This window comes from Mastigoproctus giganteus, chromosome 10 (genome assembly GCF_048544385.1).
Source record: "Mastigoproctus giganteus isolate SK-2022 chromosome 10, ASM4854438v1, whole genome shotgun sequence".
In the NCBI taxonomy this organism is placed as follows: Eukaryota; Metazoa; Arthropoda; class Arachnida; order Uropygi; family Thelyphonidae; genus Mastigoproctus; species Mastigoproctus giganteus.
In genome coordinates this window covers 122,725,629-122,745,162 of record NC_143584.1, presented here as the reverse complement: position 1 = coordinate 122,745,162, position 19,534 = coordinate 122,725,629, and the positions used below count along the sequence as shown (strand labels likewise).

The window sequence follows — 19,534 nt, the reverse complement described above, 5'->3', positions numbered from 1 at the left end:
AACCAAAAATTATAATATACAATACAAGTTATAAAACAATAATATACTTTTTAAAATATTGTACACTACAATATTTAATCCCAGACTTTCTTCAGATTGTGAAGGACTTGTACAACATTACTGTTTAGTTTCTTGTTGTACAATGAAGAGTATTTAGTATAATATTAAATTGCACAGTATTTAAGAACAACTTTCCTTATAGGTACCTTGAAAAGTGCACTAAAACTTGTTTGTAGAGAGCACTAGAGGAAATGTCTGAATTCATCAGAAGCCAGAGGTTCAGACATTTATTTTGATAATTCATACTTTATTTAATTGACCAAAAACAAATCTCTAGAGTCTTTATAGCCCAAGCTTACTGAAAGCTGTACATATGTAATTTTATAAGCTTTTTTTTTTTTGGGTGGGTGTGATTTCTGTTTCTTGAGCTTGTGTTACTTTTGTTTCTAACATTAAATACTTCAGAAATTAAGAGGGACTATCACATCTGTAACCTCCTCTACATTCAACACCATATTTGGAGTTAAACCTTAGTGATGTATAAGATAACTTATGTTAATACCACTTTTTTTTATGTTAATGCCACTTTTTTTTTATATTAGTTGATCTATTTTTTTCCTACAATCATGTAATATATATACTAATTATACTTGCTTATTAAAAACTAGGCAAGTAAGATTAAACATTGTACAGTTTATTTGGAGACTGAAGATTTATTCAGCACCAGTTTTTAGAAATGTTAGAGGCTTTTTCCAGGTTAGTGCTATTTCAGAAATTGATACTTAATTAGCAATTTTATTTTAATTACAGTATTGTTATCTTTATGACAAGAAGAAAATAATAGCATACTGTAAGAAACTTTAATTGCCATTTACAGAATATACAATCAATAAATATTTACAAAATTTACAGCTTTTCATTGAAATAATGTTATCCAGTCTGTAATCCAACTTAGCACTAGAGTGATGAAATACATCACAGACACTAAACTGTTAATAAAGGTGCAGCGAAAAATTGGTCCTGAGGAGGTGCGGCAACCCTTAAGATATGTGTATGCTGCACAATGTTGTGTCAAAAGAGATCCTGACATGCGTTCCATGTGACGGTGCAGAAATTTTCCAGCATGATGACCACAGTCATTCACTACATGGGTATATTTACACTGGACGAATTCAGCAAATGTACTGAAATGGAAATTTATATCAACCATGAACAGTAAGATTAATTCTCTACAAGTGAAACTTCAAATTTTAGTATTAAAATATATACTAAATTCATTAATAAGTATAGGTAGTGTTTCCAGTAATAACTTTTCTACAGCATGCAAGTTTTTAATACACTGCTCATGCTGGGAACAAACAGCCATCCTATCCATCTAGGGGGGAAAACATCAAAACCTACTTTTATGTATAAAACATAGGAATACCTGTAGACATGGATTTGTGTAGAAGTGTAATTTATAGATTTTTTTTTTTCAAATTACATATGCATACTGGACAAATGAGTAATTGCTGAAACAAAGGCATAATGGTCTTGGTCAGTTAAATTTTTCATCAACTAAATGAGAAGTGGGAAAGAAAGTAACTGATGAGACTAGTGTTAAGGACTTTGTATTTATATTTTTGTACAAAGTACATCTTGTTTGGAAAGTTAATGAGAGATGTTTTTGATATTATCTTTTCTTCTATTTTGAATTGTTACCAAATACCCTTTTGAGGATAGGGATACATCCCTTTCCCATAATATAACATTAACTGTATTATCACTTTGAAGTATTGTAACTTGAGGTTGTCACAGACATTATCTCAGATATGCCAGACAAGCAGTGCTTGCTACCTGGGAGTCTAAAATGCTGATGGAACTGATATTTGGGTGACACTCAAATCAAGTGAACCCAATTTTGGCAAAGTCTGGAGAGTGATCCTCTGCTTGCACCTTCACGTGGTGGGACTGTTAGTAACCATGGGTATAAACCCCATGTGCAAGCACACTGTGGGTAACCACCCAGGTGTGAAGCAACACAAGCAGGGGTCAAGGTGTGGTGCCCACCCTTCTGTTACCAGCCATACCACCACTTTGCTTATTGGAGGAACCCATGTTTAGTCTTCAGAGCCAAGGTTGTGGTCAACCCTTCCCAATCTCTTCCATCATGCAGTATGATTGATGTCTTTTGAGGTTATGATGAGCACCATGGCGAGATCCAAACTTCCTTATATTTTGAGGGTACAGCTCTAAAATGGCATGTTAACAGGCTGGCCACTAGTTAGTACACTGGACCAAACCTATTGGTAATTCTCTAGGAGGCTTCTGGATCAGCTAGTGTACAATCTTGCTACCTCTACTCTGCCAGATAGCAACTGGAGGGAGTCCGAGTAGTGTGTATGTAGGGGGCATTGTCGAGGACACATTATGTGATGGATCTGGGTATATTCTTACCTTGTGTATGCCATATGCATCCCCCCCTCCACATTTCCTTACTATTGAATACACCATGAATTGTCAAACTAATAGAGAAAACTTATCTGCAAAAAGATTTAAACCCACCAAACACTTCCTAGTTCATTTCACAAATATACATGGTCTCAATTCTTATCTCAGTGATGTCCATTTCCACTTAGTTTGTCAAACCCCATGTACTTTTTTTTGATAGAATCTCAGTTAATTCAACCACTGCTCATCTCAGTTACCCAAATTATTTGCTGTATGATTCCTTTTGCCTCAAAGGTGGTACTTGTGCACATATCCATTCTGATATTCCCTGTTAGAGACTTGGTAATTTGGAATCTCCTCTTTTCAATCTTCTCTAGCTTAAAATCTCTCTACCTCATTCTGTCAAATTCATCTGTTGTCTCTACCATTCTCCCAACTCCACTAATCACTTTGAACCCTAACTTTCTCTTTGCAACTGGACTTTGTGACTTTCTCCAGTCAAACTTTCTTAACAGTGAGGAAATTTTCCTTGGTGATTTTAATGTTCACAACTCCAGCTGGCTTCCATTTTATGGTCACACAGACCCAGCTGGTTGAGATGCTAAGGCTTTTGCAATTACTAATGACCTCACACAGATTGTTCATTTACCTACCAGAATTCTGGACAGTCCTAACACACAGCCAACACGCTTGATCTTTTTCTCACAAAACCCTTGTAAGTACACGGTCAAAGTGAGTGGGCCTTTAGGCACCTCAGATTACAACTTGATTGTTTCTTTTCAAATGGAGCCTTTATCTCATGGCTGTTCCCAATCTCATGTTGTTTGGCATTACAAGAATGCAAAATGGGATGACCTGCAAGATTTCTTCTTTTCCTTGGTCAGATTACTGTTTCAAAACTTCTGATATCAAAATTTGCTCAGATCATGTTAGCAAAATATTCTTGTAGGAATGGAATCCTTTATTCCACATTCCAATTTAAAATCTTGTCCTTTATCTCTAAACCTTGGTTTTCCAATAAATGTGCTAAGGCTGTTCAAGAGAAGAATGTTGCATATTGGAATTGGCTTGTTTGCAATTCTTCAGTTTCATTTTCTGCTTACACCAAAGCTCACAACAGTTGTAAAGCAGTTATTAATCAGTCCAAACAAGATTTTGAACAGGCTAAGAATAGAAAACTTGCTTCTTGCCATAATAGTAGCCAAACATTCTTGTCTCTTGCAAAAGCTATTGGGCACAACTTTTGCCCAGCTCTGCTCCCACCTCTGTTACAACCAGATGGTGCTATTATCACTTCAGCCAAGGATAAAGTGGACCTCCTAGCATCCCATTTTTCTTCCAACTCATGTATTAATGATCTTGGAAAAACACCTTCCCACCATTCCCAACACTCCATTCAATGCCTCCTGTGGTCTTCCATCAAAAGGATTTTGACAAATGTTGATGTAAGAAAGCTCTAGGTCCTAATGGTATTTCTCAAAGCCTGTGCTCCTGAACTTAGTCCTGTTCTTTGTCACTTTTTTCCACTTTAATTATTCCAAAGGTGTTTTTCCTTCTGCTTAGAAATATCCAGCCAGTTCCTAAAAAACTAGTGACAAATCCATCCCATCTAGTTATCATCCCATTGCAATTACTTCTACTCTTTCTAAAGTAATGGAGAAATCAATTAACTTGCAACTCAAACTATCTAGAAACCTTCCATCTGATCAACGATTTCCAGTATGGATTTCGTCAGTGTAGATCCACTGGTGATATTCTAGCTTATGTTACCCATTTATGGACAAATTCAATGGAAAAGTTCAGTGAAACACAGGCAGTTGCTCTTGACATCTCAAAGGCTTTCGATGAGGTTTGGCATAAAGGTCTTCTAAACAAGCTTCCATCTTTTGGTTTGCCAACTTTTTTTGTAATTGGTTATCCAGTTTTCTCTCTGACCACTCACTGAGGGCAATGGCTTTGTCTTCTCGACTAATGCTAATGTCCCCCAAGGTTCAGTTCTTTCCCCCTTGTATATTAATGACCTTCCATTGACTGGAAAAACCTATCCATAGTTTTGACAATGATAGCACATTGCATTTCACTTTGGGAACTTTCCTGTGCTCAATCAGCTTCAACTTCTTGAATATCTGCTACCAGTTCCTTAAATGCCGATCTCCAGTGGAGCAACGACATCTTAGTTGATTTCAGTCCTTCTAAAACTCAGTCCTGTCTATCTCGCAAAAAGGATTCTTCTGCTCCTGTGCTTATCTTTGGTGACACTCTGATTTCTTGGCAAAATGATCTCTCTCTTGGCACAAGCACATTACAAATACTGCTTCCTCTGCATCTAAAAAAAAAAAAAAAAAAAAAAAAAAAAAATTCTTTTTCACTCTCAGCATTACTTTTCTTCCAAATAATGCAATTTGTACAGAGTGAACAGTTGTTCACTGTGGAACAACAATATAGTACCATGGAATATTGTTCCCACATCTGGGGCAGTGTCCCAAAAACCTCTCAAGGTACTAGATTCCATTCAGAAGAGGGCAGTTAAGTTAATTTATGAATCATCTCTAACAGTCTCTCCATTGTCTCATAGACAGTTCTTTATTTTGAATTGGCTTCTATAATTCCCACTCTTTCAGAACAGTCCAAACATGTGCTGCCACCAGCCCACATCCATTTACTGTTCAATTTCAAACTCACAGGACCATCTTTTCATCTTCCTTTTTTATTCATTTAACTGCCGTTTTCTGGAACAACCTTCCTTCGTATTTCTTGAAAATACGTCTACAGAAGTTAGTCTAATGTCAACAAATATCTTCTCATCCTCCAACCCATGCACAGCACTAAAGGTTCTAATACCTTGTTTGGGATTTTCATAAAAAATAAAACAAAACTAGAACCACCTGCTGTTTGATGAGGAACCAATTAGTCATGAAACAGTCTCACGGCAGTATTATCTTTTAAACACATTGCCAATTAGCCTTTTGGCAAGGGGTGTTCATTCTGCTGCAAGAATTAAGACCACTGCATTTTCTTATTCTTTTTCTTCAAAGCACACCACTTGCTGGGTACATTTCATTATCAAAACAGTTTAAATCATCTTGCCCACAAAAAACATGAAATGCAAGTAGTTCTGCAAACATCTTGACAATTTTTTTTTAGCTCATATGGTGGTGTAGTTTTATAATAACTTTCTATTCAGTCTTAAATTTTCAATGTGGGATTTGTAAGGTGCATAACTGGTATTTACAATAATGTTACTCCCCCTCCCAAAATTTTTTTCCATACTATCAACCATCTGGGAAGAACTATTCTACTGCTTGGCAATATGCTGACCAAATGTAAACTTACCAATGTTCAGTACTTTTAGCACTTTGCTTTCTGTGTCCCATTTTGCATTCTTAACTCTTGGTTAAGAATGCAGAATTAGTTGATCTAAGTTGCCAGTGTGATGTGGCAAGCAAAGGGGGGGGGGAAATGAAAGAGCATGCTATTAGCCAAATGACAGCTATAGAATGAGTAATGGTACTAACAAATAAGTGGGCCTGTATATCAGTGTCTTTTCACAGGGAATTAACTTTTCAGATATTGACAAGAATGTATCAGCTGATCATTCACACACAATAATAGAATTTCGTGGGATTTAATGGATTGCCATTTCCTATACTGGCAATATGCACAATCTGATTGATAACAGGAAGTATGTATTTAGAATCTTCAGGTAAATGGGTGGCAGTGACTAGTGTATACTCATGGGGAATTTATTTAAGATAAATCTATTGTGATGGATAAAGGAGAGAGATTTTGCTTTTGAAAAGCAGATTACAGTGGTCTCATGCAATTTAAATTCTTTTCAGTGGGACCAACTGATGACTGCAAATGCTAAATGTGAGAAGGAAAGTAACTGAAGAATACTAGGGTTTTTATACTAATCTAGAGCTATTTTTCAAGGTTTTGACATAACATAAACAGATGTCAGATCAACTAATGAAAGTAGGGGCAACAAAGAAAAAATGTGTGGGATAATTATAAATTATATTGATCCATAAATTTTATGTGTGTCCAGAGTTAGTGTTATAATTACAAAAATCCAGTGTTTTTACCTGGCTTACAATTTTTTTTATAAAAAGTAAAAATTGTCTTCTCAGCTACACATTTTCTGTATACACAATATTCTTATTACTCCCTATGTGAGTGACAGGTGTGCATTTATAACTTTGCTTGCTACCATATGCTTTTTTTTGCAGTGAAGTTTAGTGTTAGCTAACTTGATTAGATGTTTAATAGTTATGAAATCAAATACTTAACACAAAATAAGTTATTTAATAGATTATTAGGGGGCTTTGCCCCCTTGCCACCTAGCCCTGTGCACCCTTTAACATAAAATGTAGAGGTATACAGAGCAAGTCAAATCTTTTATACATAAAAGACACCTGTCGAAACACACTGGTCGATATCTAATTAGGAAATAACCTATGTAATTATTTACCTGTGCATTTAGTGTGCAGCATTCTTAAGGTCAAAGTCCAGATCGGTGTACACCCTCCAACATGGCAGCAAGCAAAACAGTGGGAAAGTGATTGACAAGTTGACTCCCATATTTTGACAAACAGACAGGAACAAAGCAGTGATTGGAAGATGCCACTGCCTTCCCCACCCATTGTAGGTGGATATGCCTAGGGCATTTTTCCCATATTTGTTGCTGTTTTTAAATCAGGAACTTTTTTTTCCCCCATTTTAAAACAGCAGGATGGAGGGATAAACACCCTACATAAGCTAAGCCCCCTCCTCTAGGACAAAACAATCAGAAAAGGGAGGTGCCTTCACATGTCAATTATCACCATTTTCCTGTCTTTCATCAAACTAACCGCCAGTGTATAATATCCTGGATTTCAGCCAATATCACTATAATTATTTACCTGCATTTACATAGGTCACTTAGGAAAATGCCTTTTGCTTCAGGTTCCATAATACATGAGGAATATTGTTGCATCCAAAAGAGCAGGACTAAAATATTTAAAAAATACTAAACCACAGTATTTACAAATATACAAAAAACATTACAACAGAAAATTAAACATTAGACAGAGAATCACATGCACAAGGTTAGTGAACATTATGGAGGCAGTTGTCAATAATTAATTGCATTTGTAGTGACAAACTTGCCTTGCTCTCTTCTGCCATTGGCTCAAATAAATATCACTAGGAGGAAAACTTTTTAATGTATAGATAGATAATATATATATATATTCTTAATATTCTGTTGCTAGTATAGTATCTGACAGATGCCACTTTAAGTTGTTCATTATTTTGAAGTTTGTAAATGAAATTAGATCCTCCTATATATTGTTGCTCTATTCTCTAAATTATGAGACAATTTTGTTTGGCATTTAATAGATTCAAAGAGAAAAGCAGCATCTTTCCTTCTAGGTACTTTATTCCCACATGGCAGCTATGAGGTAGAAGTGACAACCATCTGATAAAAATGCAGATGTTTATGTTATTTCTGCTAGATATTACACAATCATTTTCTGTTTGGGGGAAATGAGGGACCTTAAAATTCTCAAAAATACAGTAAAAACTTAATTATTATTAATACTGGTTTCTCTAGTTCATTTTCATTTGAGTTTAGCAAATAATTAGATTAGTGGTTTCAATTTAGTTTAACAAAAATTAAATTTTTATAATTAAAACAAGGGGTATCATACAGACACCAGACAAGCATTTAAAAAAAAAACAAAAAAAAAACTACATATTCATATACAGTCCATTCTGCTTATTTGGGACACATTGGGACTAGTGCATTTTGGCCCAATTAAGTGGCTGCCCCAATTATCCAAAGTTAAAAATACAATGTACCCCCCCCCCCCCACTTTACAATTGGTTCACTGTACAATCAAATCATGTTACAATGGTATTACACGTTCTTAGCATTTTTTCACCAACCTTTCATAAAATAAAATAAAACACAACAAATTCCCGATAACTATATTTACAATAACCTGTATTTACAAAATTAATATATACGTATTACAATATTAAAAGTATTAAAACACAAGATTAAAATGCATTAAAATATACTAAGTTAAAAGCGATAAAATTCCGTTAGCTTTCAAAGGCTCCAGCCTTCTTCTTCAGCAGTATTCTCTATTATTCAGTACACCTTTAAATATCAGCAGGGTAATGGTAGACATCACATGTTTTCATTCTCACATGTTCCGCTCTCTTGCATTGTGGAACCGGAAGTGGCTCGAACGGAAGTCGTACGGAACCGTTCATCCTTTTTTAGGATAATAGTCTCTAAAAGGGGGTGAATCCGTACACCCCTATCAATGTTAGTTGTAGAACTGATCCGCAAACTCTTGAGCCACTTACGGTCCCAAAACCTATGTGCCCGATCGGTGATAGTGGCATCGTCTGGGGAGATCTGGTGCTGCTTCTCCCAAAAATGCTTGGCCACTGCAGACTTGCCATACTCCGCATTCCTTATTGCTTTTTTGTGTTCCCTCAGACGATCTTTGAGACGACGTTTTGTCTCGCCTACATAACATTCCCCACAATCCGGGCATCTAATATTATATACGACCCCACTAACATCCTCTTTTTGAATGGGGTCCTTAACTTGAGACACAACTGTGCGCAGTCTTCGTCCCGGAAGCTGCACACAGCATGTCTGATATTTTCTTAATACTCTAGTTATATAATCCGTCAAGCCCGGATAATAGGGAATGTATGCAGTAGATACTGGTATAAAAGATTCATCTCTCCTCTGATTTTCATTAATATAATCCGTCAAGCCCGGATAATAGGGAATGTATGCAGTAGATACTGGTATAAAAGATTCATCTCTCCTCTGATTTTCATTAATAAATTTATCTATAATCCTCTGGGGGTAACCACATTTAGCAAGATCCGCCGTGACACGTTCATACTCTGCTTTCCTATCATCAGGGTTACTGCAATGTGATTTCGCTCTATTAATTAACGTTCTTATCACACTGTTCCTATGATGGCTGGTCAGGGCTGAATCATAATGCGTATATTGCCCTTTACACATCGTTTTTCTAAAGACTTTTGTCTTTAACTGCTGGTCTTCCCTACAGACCAACACATCCAGGAACGGGAGAACTCCTCCATCTTCAACTTCCGATGTAAATTGTATGAATTGCAAGAAGCCATTTAAGATATTCAACACCTGATCTTCACTCCCCTTCCGAATAAATGTAAACGTATCATCCACATACCTTTTCCAAGGGCACATAGGGAGAACACTAGCATTAAATATTCTGGTCTCGAGCTCCTCCATAGCTAAATTTGCTATAATTGCACTAATGGGGGAGCCCATAGCTGTACCATTAACCTGTTTATATATAATGTTATCAAAAACCATAGTGTTACTTGAGAGGCACAATTCTATACCCTTCCTGATATCTTCTGGATTAAGTTGTGTCCTAGTATTTAGGGTAGTATCCCTCTGTAAGACTATGTTTGCACACCACACTCTGTGGTCAATAGGAATACAAGTAAATAGCGATTTTACATCAAATGATATCATAATCTCATCCTCTTCTATACGCTGATTCCTAATAAAGTGCACAAATTCTTTACTATCCTTGATACTATAATCAGAGAGTCCTACTAGTGGAGACAATAGTTTGGCTAGAAAACCCGAAAGTGCATACGTCGGACTACCTATAAATGAGACTATAGGTCTGAGTGGCACACCTACTTTGTGAATTTTAGGTAACCCATAAAACCTTGGCATTTGGCTACCTGTAGCATGTAGTGTCCAATATTGTTCTTTAGAAATCTTATTAGATTTGAGCCAACTCTGCAACATTCCGTTCACTTGTCGCTCCAAACTAAGAAGTGGACTCTTCTGGATAACCTTATATGTTGTCTGATCTTCTAATAAACTCAACGCTTTATTCTTATACACTTCTTTATTAAGAACCACCGTTGCTTTGCCTTTATCAGCAGGTAAAATTATAATACTATCATCTTGTTTAAGGCTTCTTAATGCTAGTTTTTGCTTCACATTAAGATTGGAAGGAGCACTCTTAGCTTGACTAAGGATGGCTGCTATTTTCACTCGGGCTTCATTAGCTATATCTACGGGAAGTTTATTATGCAAACATAGTCTTACAGAGGGATACTACCCTAAATACTAGGACACAACTTAATCCAGAAGATATCAGGAAGGGTATAGAATTGTGCCTCTCAAGTAACACTATGGTTTTTGATAACATTATATATAAACAGGTTAATGGTACAGATATGGGCTCCCCCATTAGCGCAATTATAGCAAATTTAGCTATGGAGGAGCTCGAGACCAGAATATTTAATGCTAGTGTTCTCCCTATGCGCCCTTGGAAAAGGTATGTGGATGATACATTTACATTTATTCAGAAGGGGAGTGAAGATCAGGTGTTGAATATCTTAAATGGCTTCTCCCAATTCATACAATTTACATCAGAAGTTGAAGATGGAGGAGTTCTCCCGTTCCTGGATGTGTTGGTCTGTAGGGAAGACCAGCAGTTAAAGACAAAAGTCTTTAGAAAACAGATGTGTAAAGGGCAATATACGCATTATGATTCAGCCCTGACCAGCCATCATAGGAACAGTGTGATAAGAACGTTAATTAATAGAGCGAAATCACATTGCAGTAACCCCAATGATAGGAAAGCAGAGTATGAACGTGTCACGGCAGATCTTGCTAAATGTGGTTACCCCCAGAGGATTATAGATAAATTTATTAATGAAAATCAGAGGAGAGATGAATCTTTTATACCAGTATCTACTGCATACATTCCCTATTATCCAGGCTTGACGGATTATATAACTAGAGTATTAAGAAAATATCAGACATGCTGTGTGCAGCTTCCGGGACGAAGACTGCGCACAGTTGTGTCTCAAGTTAAGGACCCCATTCAAAAAGAGGATGTTAGTGGGGTCGTATATAATATTAGATGCCCGGATTGTGGGGAATGTTATGTAGGCGAGACAAAACGTCGTCTCAAAGATCGTCTGGGGGAACACAAAAAAGCAATAAGGAATGCGGAGTATGGCAAGTCTGCCGTGGCCAAGCATTTTTGGGAGAAGCAGCACCAGATCTCCCCAGACGATGCCACTATCACCGATCGGGCGCATAGGTTTTGGGACCGTAAGTGGCTCAAGAGTTTGCGGATCAGTTCTACAACTAACATTAATAGGGATAGGGGTGTACGGATTCACCCCCTTTTAGAGACTATTATCCTAAAAAAGGATGAACGGTTCCGTACGACTTCCGTTCGAGCCACTTCCGGTTCCACAATGCAAGAGAGCGGAACACGTGAGAATGAAAACATGTGATGTCTACCATTACCCTGCTGATATTTAAAGGTGTACTGAATAATAGAGAATACTGCTGAAGAAGAAGGCTGGAGCCTTTGAAAGCTAACGGAATTTTATCACTTTTAACTTAGTATATTTTAATCTTGTGTTTTAATACTTTTAATATTGTAATACGTATATATTAATTTTGTAAATACAGGTTATTGTAAATATAGTTATCGGGAATTTGTTGTGTTTTATTTTATTTTATGAAAGGTTGGTGAAAAAACGCTAAGAACGTGTAATATGAATATACCCAACCTCAGAGGCCTATTTGAGGATGTTACAATGGTGACTCCATCATAACATGATTTGATAGGTAGCATAGTAAAGTACCATTCACTATATGATGTGCAGTAAGCACCAGTCAATGTGATCACATTTGTGAATTGAATTTTAATTCTATTAAACAGTGATTCTAATTAGCAAAAATAGGAGGAATATTATCCACAGGCTATAAGAGCAAAAGATATATTAAGCACAAATTTACCCTTTATTACCTTGCCAATTAAAAAATTAAATGATAATCAGAAGAATTAATACATACTGTAATAAGTACATACAAACTAGTTGACATTTCTGTTCACTGACATTTGTGGGTGGGGGTTAAAATAGTAAAAAGATAAGCAATCAATAACAAAGAACACAGCACACACAAATTGCAAGTAACACAATACACACAAGTGAGAACAGAGTAACAAGTTACAAAGCTTTAAAAATACAAATGAAGAGAAGATCTGAAAATTAAGTTTTTTTATGTGATTGAAGATTTCATAGAAGTGTAAACACATTTCACCATAATTAACCCACAGAATTCCAGCTGTCAGTATTATTGCAAATTCAGTAAGATAGTTTACTGTCCATTTATGATAGATTTCACTAACAGAAAAGCCCAATAACAGGTGACTGCTAATTGTTTTATGGGTGTGACCTCCAGAATTGAACAAACCACATGGTACAGTCAGAGACAATCATAGGGTAATCTCCAGTGCTGCTGTCTCCTGCCTCAATTAAGCAAAGTAAACCCTGGCTATTTTCTCAATTGGTTTGTTTTTTTAAGATTTGCCCTAAATAAACAACTGCCCCAATTAACCAGTGGCCCAAATAACCAGAATCCACTGTATTAGCCATATGGTACAAGAAAGCCCAAGGCTTTTGCTATACTAGCCAAAAAATAAATAAATTAAGGTACCAAGAGAACTTGAAGGGAATCAAGAAAGAAGAACAATGATATCCAGCTCAGGACCCTGGGTGTGCCAAGCCCATACTCAACAGATGGGAGCCCCTGCAAGAATCTGTTGATGTTATGTAAAGTCTGTCTAGATTTGAGTTCCCCTCCTATATAATTAAGATGTTAAATACAATAACTCTCAGAGCATAAACAAAGTGGAAGGAAGCATGACCAGATTGAAACTTAACCTTTAGTTAACAAAATTGGTCACCAGAATAAGAATTGCCTGTTGAAGTTTGGTGGGAAGTTCAAGAAGGAATTGGATGAGATATTGCAGTATAAAGTAGTGGCAGGTGCAGCAGAAGGTGAACTTCCCTGTTTCTTTTGGTAATTCTGTATGCTAAACTTGGAAAAAAATCTTAGCAGGGATCTCTAAATAAACAAATAGTTAATCACAGATATCACATATCAGAGGCAATCAAGTGAGATGTCTATTAGACAGTTTCTAGTTGCTTATAAAACTAGAAAGCAATAGTATAAGCATATTGCTTATACTACTGCTTTCTAGCATATCACTTTAGTTCTAGTTTAAACATGGCACTTTATAGTCCATTTTATGACAGTAGCCTCTTAATTAAATCCTAAAAGAAAAGACCTCTTTTAGGGGCTCTAGACCAAAAATGGTGGCTGGGTATTCTACAATAGGGGCTTTCCTTTTTAAATCCACAAGTTTTGAGCAGTCTAAACTTTTGAAGAGTAGAAAACTCTTTAATATATCTCTTCCTTAATCTGAAATCTGCTTATTTTTGCACACAGTAAAATTTGCATTCCAAATCACACTAGACTACATTCATTCATACAAAACAAACTACATTCTCTGAATATCTGGAATAGAAATTCCAAGTGTTACAGTGAATTAGCATGAGGAGAGCCTGTTTTAGGAGGGTTAATCATTTGTTAATTCTTATCTACACTGTTCATATACTAAAGCTTCTGAAAACAACGTTCCGGTATCAATCCCATTATAAACAACTTAGTAATTGTTTAAATACAAGTTACTGGAACACTTGATGCACAGTGTTATTGAAAATGTTATTAAGAGTATTACTTTAAGCTGTGGAAAATACCAGCTTTTAAGGAACTGTTACACTGAAATACTGTTTTTTTTTTGCACAAAATTAAGATGGTATTAATACCACAGTCACAAGATTTTGGATTTTATTGCTAGTTTTCAGTAATGTATGAATAATATCTTCTGCATTAGTACACATTGAATAAGTGTTTCATGCATATCAAATGAGTGATTTTACCAACCAGCAAATTTCAAATTAGGGAAAGCCACAAAATGTTAACATCTTTCAGAGATGATAAAGTGTCATTTAAAGAGGGCCACTTGTCTTTCTGGCTACTCTTCAAAAACTAATTATTAAATCACTAAGTGTATGTGATGTCATTGGGAGCAACAATCAATCAACATTGAACTGTTCAAAGCAGTTAGCAAAATTGGCATTTCTTATGATATATCAATTTTAAGATTTGAGAAATAAAGTTTATGGACCTTGCATCTTCACCAATCACAGAGAGGAAATTCATGTTGGGATCTTTGTCAACATGCTATTGACCCACACTTCATTTCTTTTACCATTACAAGTGACAAATTGTGGTTGTGTGGCTGACCCAAAAACAAATGCCAAATCCTTTCAGCAGGAGACTCTTCTCAAAGCAAGACAGTCTAATAAATGTCAAGACAGAATACTAGCCAGGAAAGTGGGCTTCAAGGCATTTTTCTGGTTGCATCACAATTCCCCTACACACCATGCCCCCCCCCTGCAATTTTAAAATAGCAATTTGAGGTGCTTAAACACTACATATTAAAGTTCCACATATTCCAGCATTTTACACATTTCCTTAAACTGGTACATTCACTACTGCCTATTGCACAAAAAAAAAAAAATAATAACACAACAGAATGTCTGCAAGCACTCTAGTGCTTGATGCTTCAATTTCATCCAAGTTTAAATGTTCTTTCAATGCCAGTAAAACTTCTTCCACACATCTCGATTTTCTGCTGCCCAATAATGGCAGTAATGTTAGTTAACAAAACCATCACAAAACAGTCATCACACCAAACAGTGTTATCATAAATCTGTGGCCATTCTTCCTTTCAGCATTTCTTCAAATTTCACCCTGTCAGGCATCAGGAAACAATTGCTATACAATGTGGCTTTCATTGCTTGAAAGCCCTTTCCTGAGTATGGTCACAACTACCTAATGGTAGGGCTCACCTTCACAAGCCAAACACTGATTTTTGTGGACTCCCTGGAGAACTGTCTGTTGCCATACTGCCTGGAGAGAAGGTCTAAGGCCTTTTCTTATTATCCATGACAACCTATTGCTGTTAACTTCTGATGGCAGTTTTTGATGTGAAAACATCAATGGCATCACTAGAGTAAAATCAATTGATAACAAAATTTTCTTACAGTAACAGAAATGACAATTGATTGTTGATGAAATTTTTTTATGGAAATTATACAAGTGATGTCACTTCCTATTAGGCAGCTGTTAGATTTTAAATGATATCATTTAAAATCTAACATATTGATTCTAACATTTAGATTTTAAATGATATCATTTAAAATCTAACATCACTTCCTAAAATCATAGTAACACTGCTAACTCAGTCACTAACAGATTCAGTAGAATAAGCTCATACTAAGATATGGAAATTACATCACTTTGTAAATGGCACCAATTCTCACTAACATTGATTTGGCAGAGTAAACAGTGGGTAGTAATATTATACAAGAATAAAATGCAGACTTTAATAAAATCTGCTTCAAGATTTTGATCAACATCAACCTTCTAAGTTGATGAGTGAGTGAGTATCAACTCTAGTGCAACCATAGATTTCTTCATATAAAATAAAAACATTTTTTATGTATACAGGGTACACTTTTTTAAACTTTTTTTGTGTCCAGTGTTTGTGGATTCCAAGTTTTAGCCTTCCACTACCTTTGAACTCTTATAGTGGACCCTCAAATAGTTGGCTGCTATTTTCTTAACTCTTGCATACTGATAACTGGGGCATGATTCAATTGGAAAAGAAAGTAAAATTAACTTTATAAATCTCATGGAACAATGAATCATTTGATGTTCGTTTTATCAAAAAACAGTTAAAAAAAATTTGCAACAATTTAAAAAGTGTCATGTATAAGACACCCTGTATATACTGTTCAAACAGAGGACAGACAAGGAAGAGAGGGGATGTTCCACTGAAGCTATATTGCACTGGAAGAAAGTAGCTACCTTTATTTTGATAACATTGCTTATACTCTAATTAAATATTACTAAATTTATGTAAAATTTCACATAAATTTAGTAATGTGAAATTTGTTTTTATAACAATAAAACAGAAGGAAGGATTATGCAAATTATTAGAGGGGGATAGAGAGATGATACATTTTTTTGCTGATGTTGCAGTTTCTTTGCATCTTACACCATTACTAAAGTTAGTATTTCTTCATTTGAGACTATTTTTAAAATTTCTACATGGTTAAGGATTGTTAATATTTACATGACATTATTTGAAAATGTGTTAATTAATCATAAATTAATTAAAACAAAACACTTTCATTATTAATAATAATTTGTGATATGTCAATTGGACACAGCAACTGTTAGAATACCAATTTTTTTTTGAAAATTGCTTGAAATGGAGTTAAGGGGAAAAAAATTTTTTTCTCAGTCAACAAAACTTACCACTTACCAGCAAGTTTTTCTAAGACTACCTTCAACATCTTCAGTATCTCCAATTTCAGTCAACATCACCATTTCTTTATATTGTGCAGCACACTTGGTTTCATCTTTGGAGATGTTTTTAAAACACGGAGCATATCGAAGATAATCTGGGCAAGACAGAAAATACATTAAATACCAAGTAATAATGTTTGCAACAGTTTAGTTTTAAATTTTTCTTTGAGCATAAGTCAAAAGCTTATTCAAGCTTTGAGCCATGATTTTCAATATATATATATATATATTAGAGGGGGATGATGAAGAAGTCATAGAAACTGATATGATGATTATAAATATTAGCTTACAAGACATTTCTTTTAAAAGAAAAACCTTTTGGAAAGGAAAGTGTATGCCATAAAACAGCAATGGGCAAACTTTGGATCAATTAGAAATACAGGAACTCCCCAACACATGTAAGGGTTGCATTCCATGGAATGCTACACAAGTCAGGGAATTTCCCCATTCTTGTGCAGCAGCACTCAACTTTGCTCACTGAATTGATTGAATCAAAAAAGTGTTCAGCAAACATGTAAATAGAATTATTTATTATATTTATTCAATTTTATCTTATGCACAAGAAAATTACAAAAGCATGCAATTTAAAAAAAAATTTCAAAATTATAAAAAGAGCAGACTGGCTTATTACCTCTCAAGCATTATTGCCAGAATCAACATCTTCAGCTGATAAGTACACTGCTATAGAGGTTGAAGGCTATGGAGATTTAGAAGGGGTTGGCCACTCAACCTTACAAAAGAACATTAATGGATGGCTGGACAGTGGCTTTTTTTCATCATAGATTTCTTTGTAGCAAGCAAGCATGTTATTCACCCCTCTGTTAACTTTTAAGAATTGTTCACTGTCCAGATCCATCTTCTCAAACCTCAGCACTGCCAATGCAATTTCATGAAATTGTCATCTCTGGTGATGAAACATCTTTGCTCCTCATTTGGGTCATCTTAAGCTTTGCCAACATTTTCTTCTTTCATTATCACTGCATGTAAGTCAATAAGTTCTTTATTAGATAATTCCTTCTCTTCCTCTATTAATTCCTCCACATATTTGGCATCAACCTACAACTGAAGTAGCTCTGCAACCTTTACAATCTTATCTGTAACTTCTTCATATGATTCATCTTTTTCAAATCATTCAAAGCCCTTTACATGCCATGGGCATATTTTCTTCCATGCACCATTTAAAGAACTTTTAGTAAATTCCAACCAGGCTTTATTAATGTTTGCAATAGCATGGTAAATATTGTAAGATTACCTAAAGTCTCTTAACAAAATTTCTCATCATCTACTGCAGACAATCCCTGAGCAAATGTTGAGCATAAATAGTATGCCTTTAAATCCAAAAAAACACCCTATTCCATAGGTTAGATGAGTGAAGACATGTTTGCCAGTAGAAATATGACTCATGCTCATATTAAAAACATCTAGATGTGTAGGATGTCCAGGAGCATTATCTAATAGAAGCAAAATCTTGAAAGGAATGTCATTGTCTTTACAATATTTTTCAACCTCAGGAATGAAGCAGCATTTAAACCAATCCTCAGAGAGATATTGTTATCCATGCTCTCTGGTTCAATTAGTAATGCACAGGTATGGTGGCTTTATTAATGCCCTTAAATGTACAAGGATTTCCAGAATGGTAAACAAGCAGTGGTTTTGATCTGTAATCTCCCACTGCATGAACCCCAAGCAAGAGCATGGCCCTATCTTTTGACTTCTTGAAACCTGGCATTGTCTTTTCATCTTTGGCAATGTACATTCAATGTGGTATTTTTTTCCAATACAGAGCAGTCTTGTTGACATTAAAAAATTTGCTGCAGTGAATAGCCACCTTCATCAATAATTTTTTCCAACACATCACAATTTCTTTGCAGCTTCAGAATCAGCACTGGTGACTTCACTGCATACTTTAACATTGTGGAAACCAGCACAACATTTGAATCTATTAAACCACCCACTGCTTACCATGAACTTGGTTTGGAGTTCACCATACTTATCCTTAATATCTTCATAAATACTTGTTGCTTTTGCATGAATGGTCAGACTCAGGGGGTACTCTTCTGAAAATATTTTCCATCCATATTATTAACAGCTGTTCCATCTTCAATATAGCACCTGCCTGAACACTGTTTTGTGATCACTGTTGATCTTAAGTGCATTGATCCTTTGACATGTTCTTTTATTTGCACACTGTCCTTTAAAGTAGTATTCACTGTTGAAGCAGCAAGACCTAATTCCCTTGCAATAGATGCTGAACTCTATTCTACTTTGTACTTAATCATTTTCATTACTAAATCAATTTTGTTTCATTTCCTGGAACTTGCACTTTCTGTTGGTCCCTTTCCCTTGATCATTGTAATAGTTAAATAGGAATGAAGAGAAGATTCTGAAAATTTGTTTTTTATATGATTAAAAGATTTCAGAAGAGGGGAACACATTTCACCCTAATAGCATAAAAACCACAAAATTGCAGTTATCAATATTATCAAAAATGGCAATAAAAGAGTTTACTACCCATTTATAATTAGATGGGCTAACAGAACAGCCCAATAAACCAGAAAGTGCACATTTTATTGTTTGATGGTCATGACCTCCAGAAACATTCTTTTGAAAAAATATCACAAAGGCATTCAAAATTGATTCTTATAATGGGAACATATGATAACAATAAAAGGGTAGTGCAATTTCCATTATAAATGTGACCTTTTAGAGAGATAAATAGCATAGTAATATTGCAAAATATTCAACTTCCAAGGACTTGGAACAAATTAC

At 35.4% G+C, this 19,534-nt stretch overlaps 1 protein-coding gene across 1 annotated transcript in view; it reads right to left on the bottom strand.

The window, feature by feature from the left end:
• Positions 1-843: 843 nt before the first annotated feature.
• Positions 844-19,534, bottom strand: part of LOC150079262 (uncharacterized) — a 46,032-nt gene continuing 27,341 nt past the window's right edge. The window contains exons 4-5 of the mRNA XM_090383667.1: positions 16,722-16,860; positions 844-1,184 (exon numbers count right to left, since the gene is read on the bottom strand). Coding sequence (XP_090239793.1) covers positions 917-1,184; positions 16,722-16,860 — 407 coding nt within the window. The 3' untranslated portion in view covers positions 844-916. The remainder of the gene's footprint in view (positions 1,185-16,721; positions 16,861-19,534) is intronic.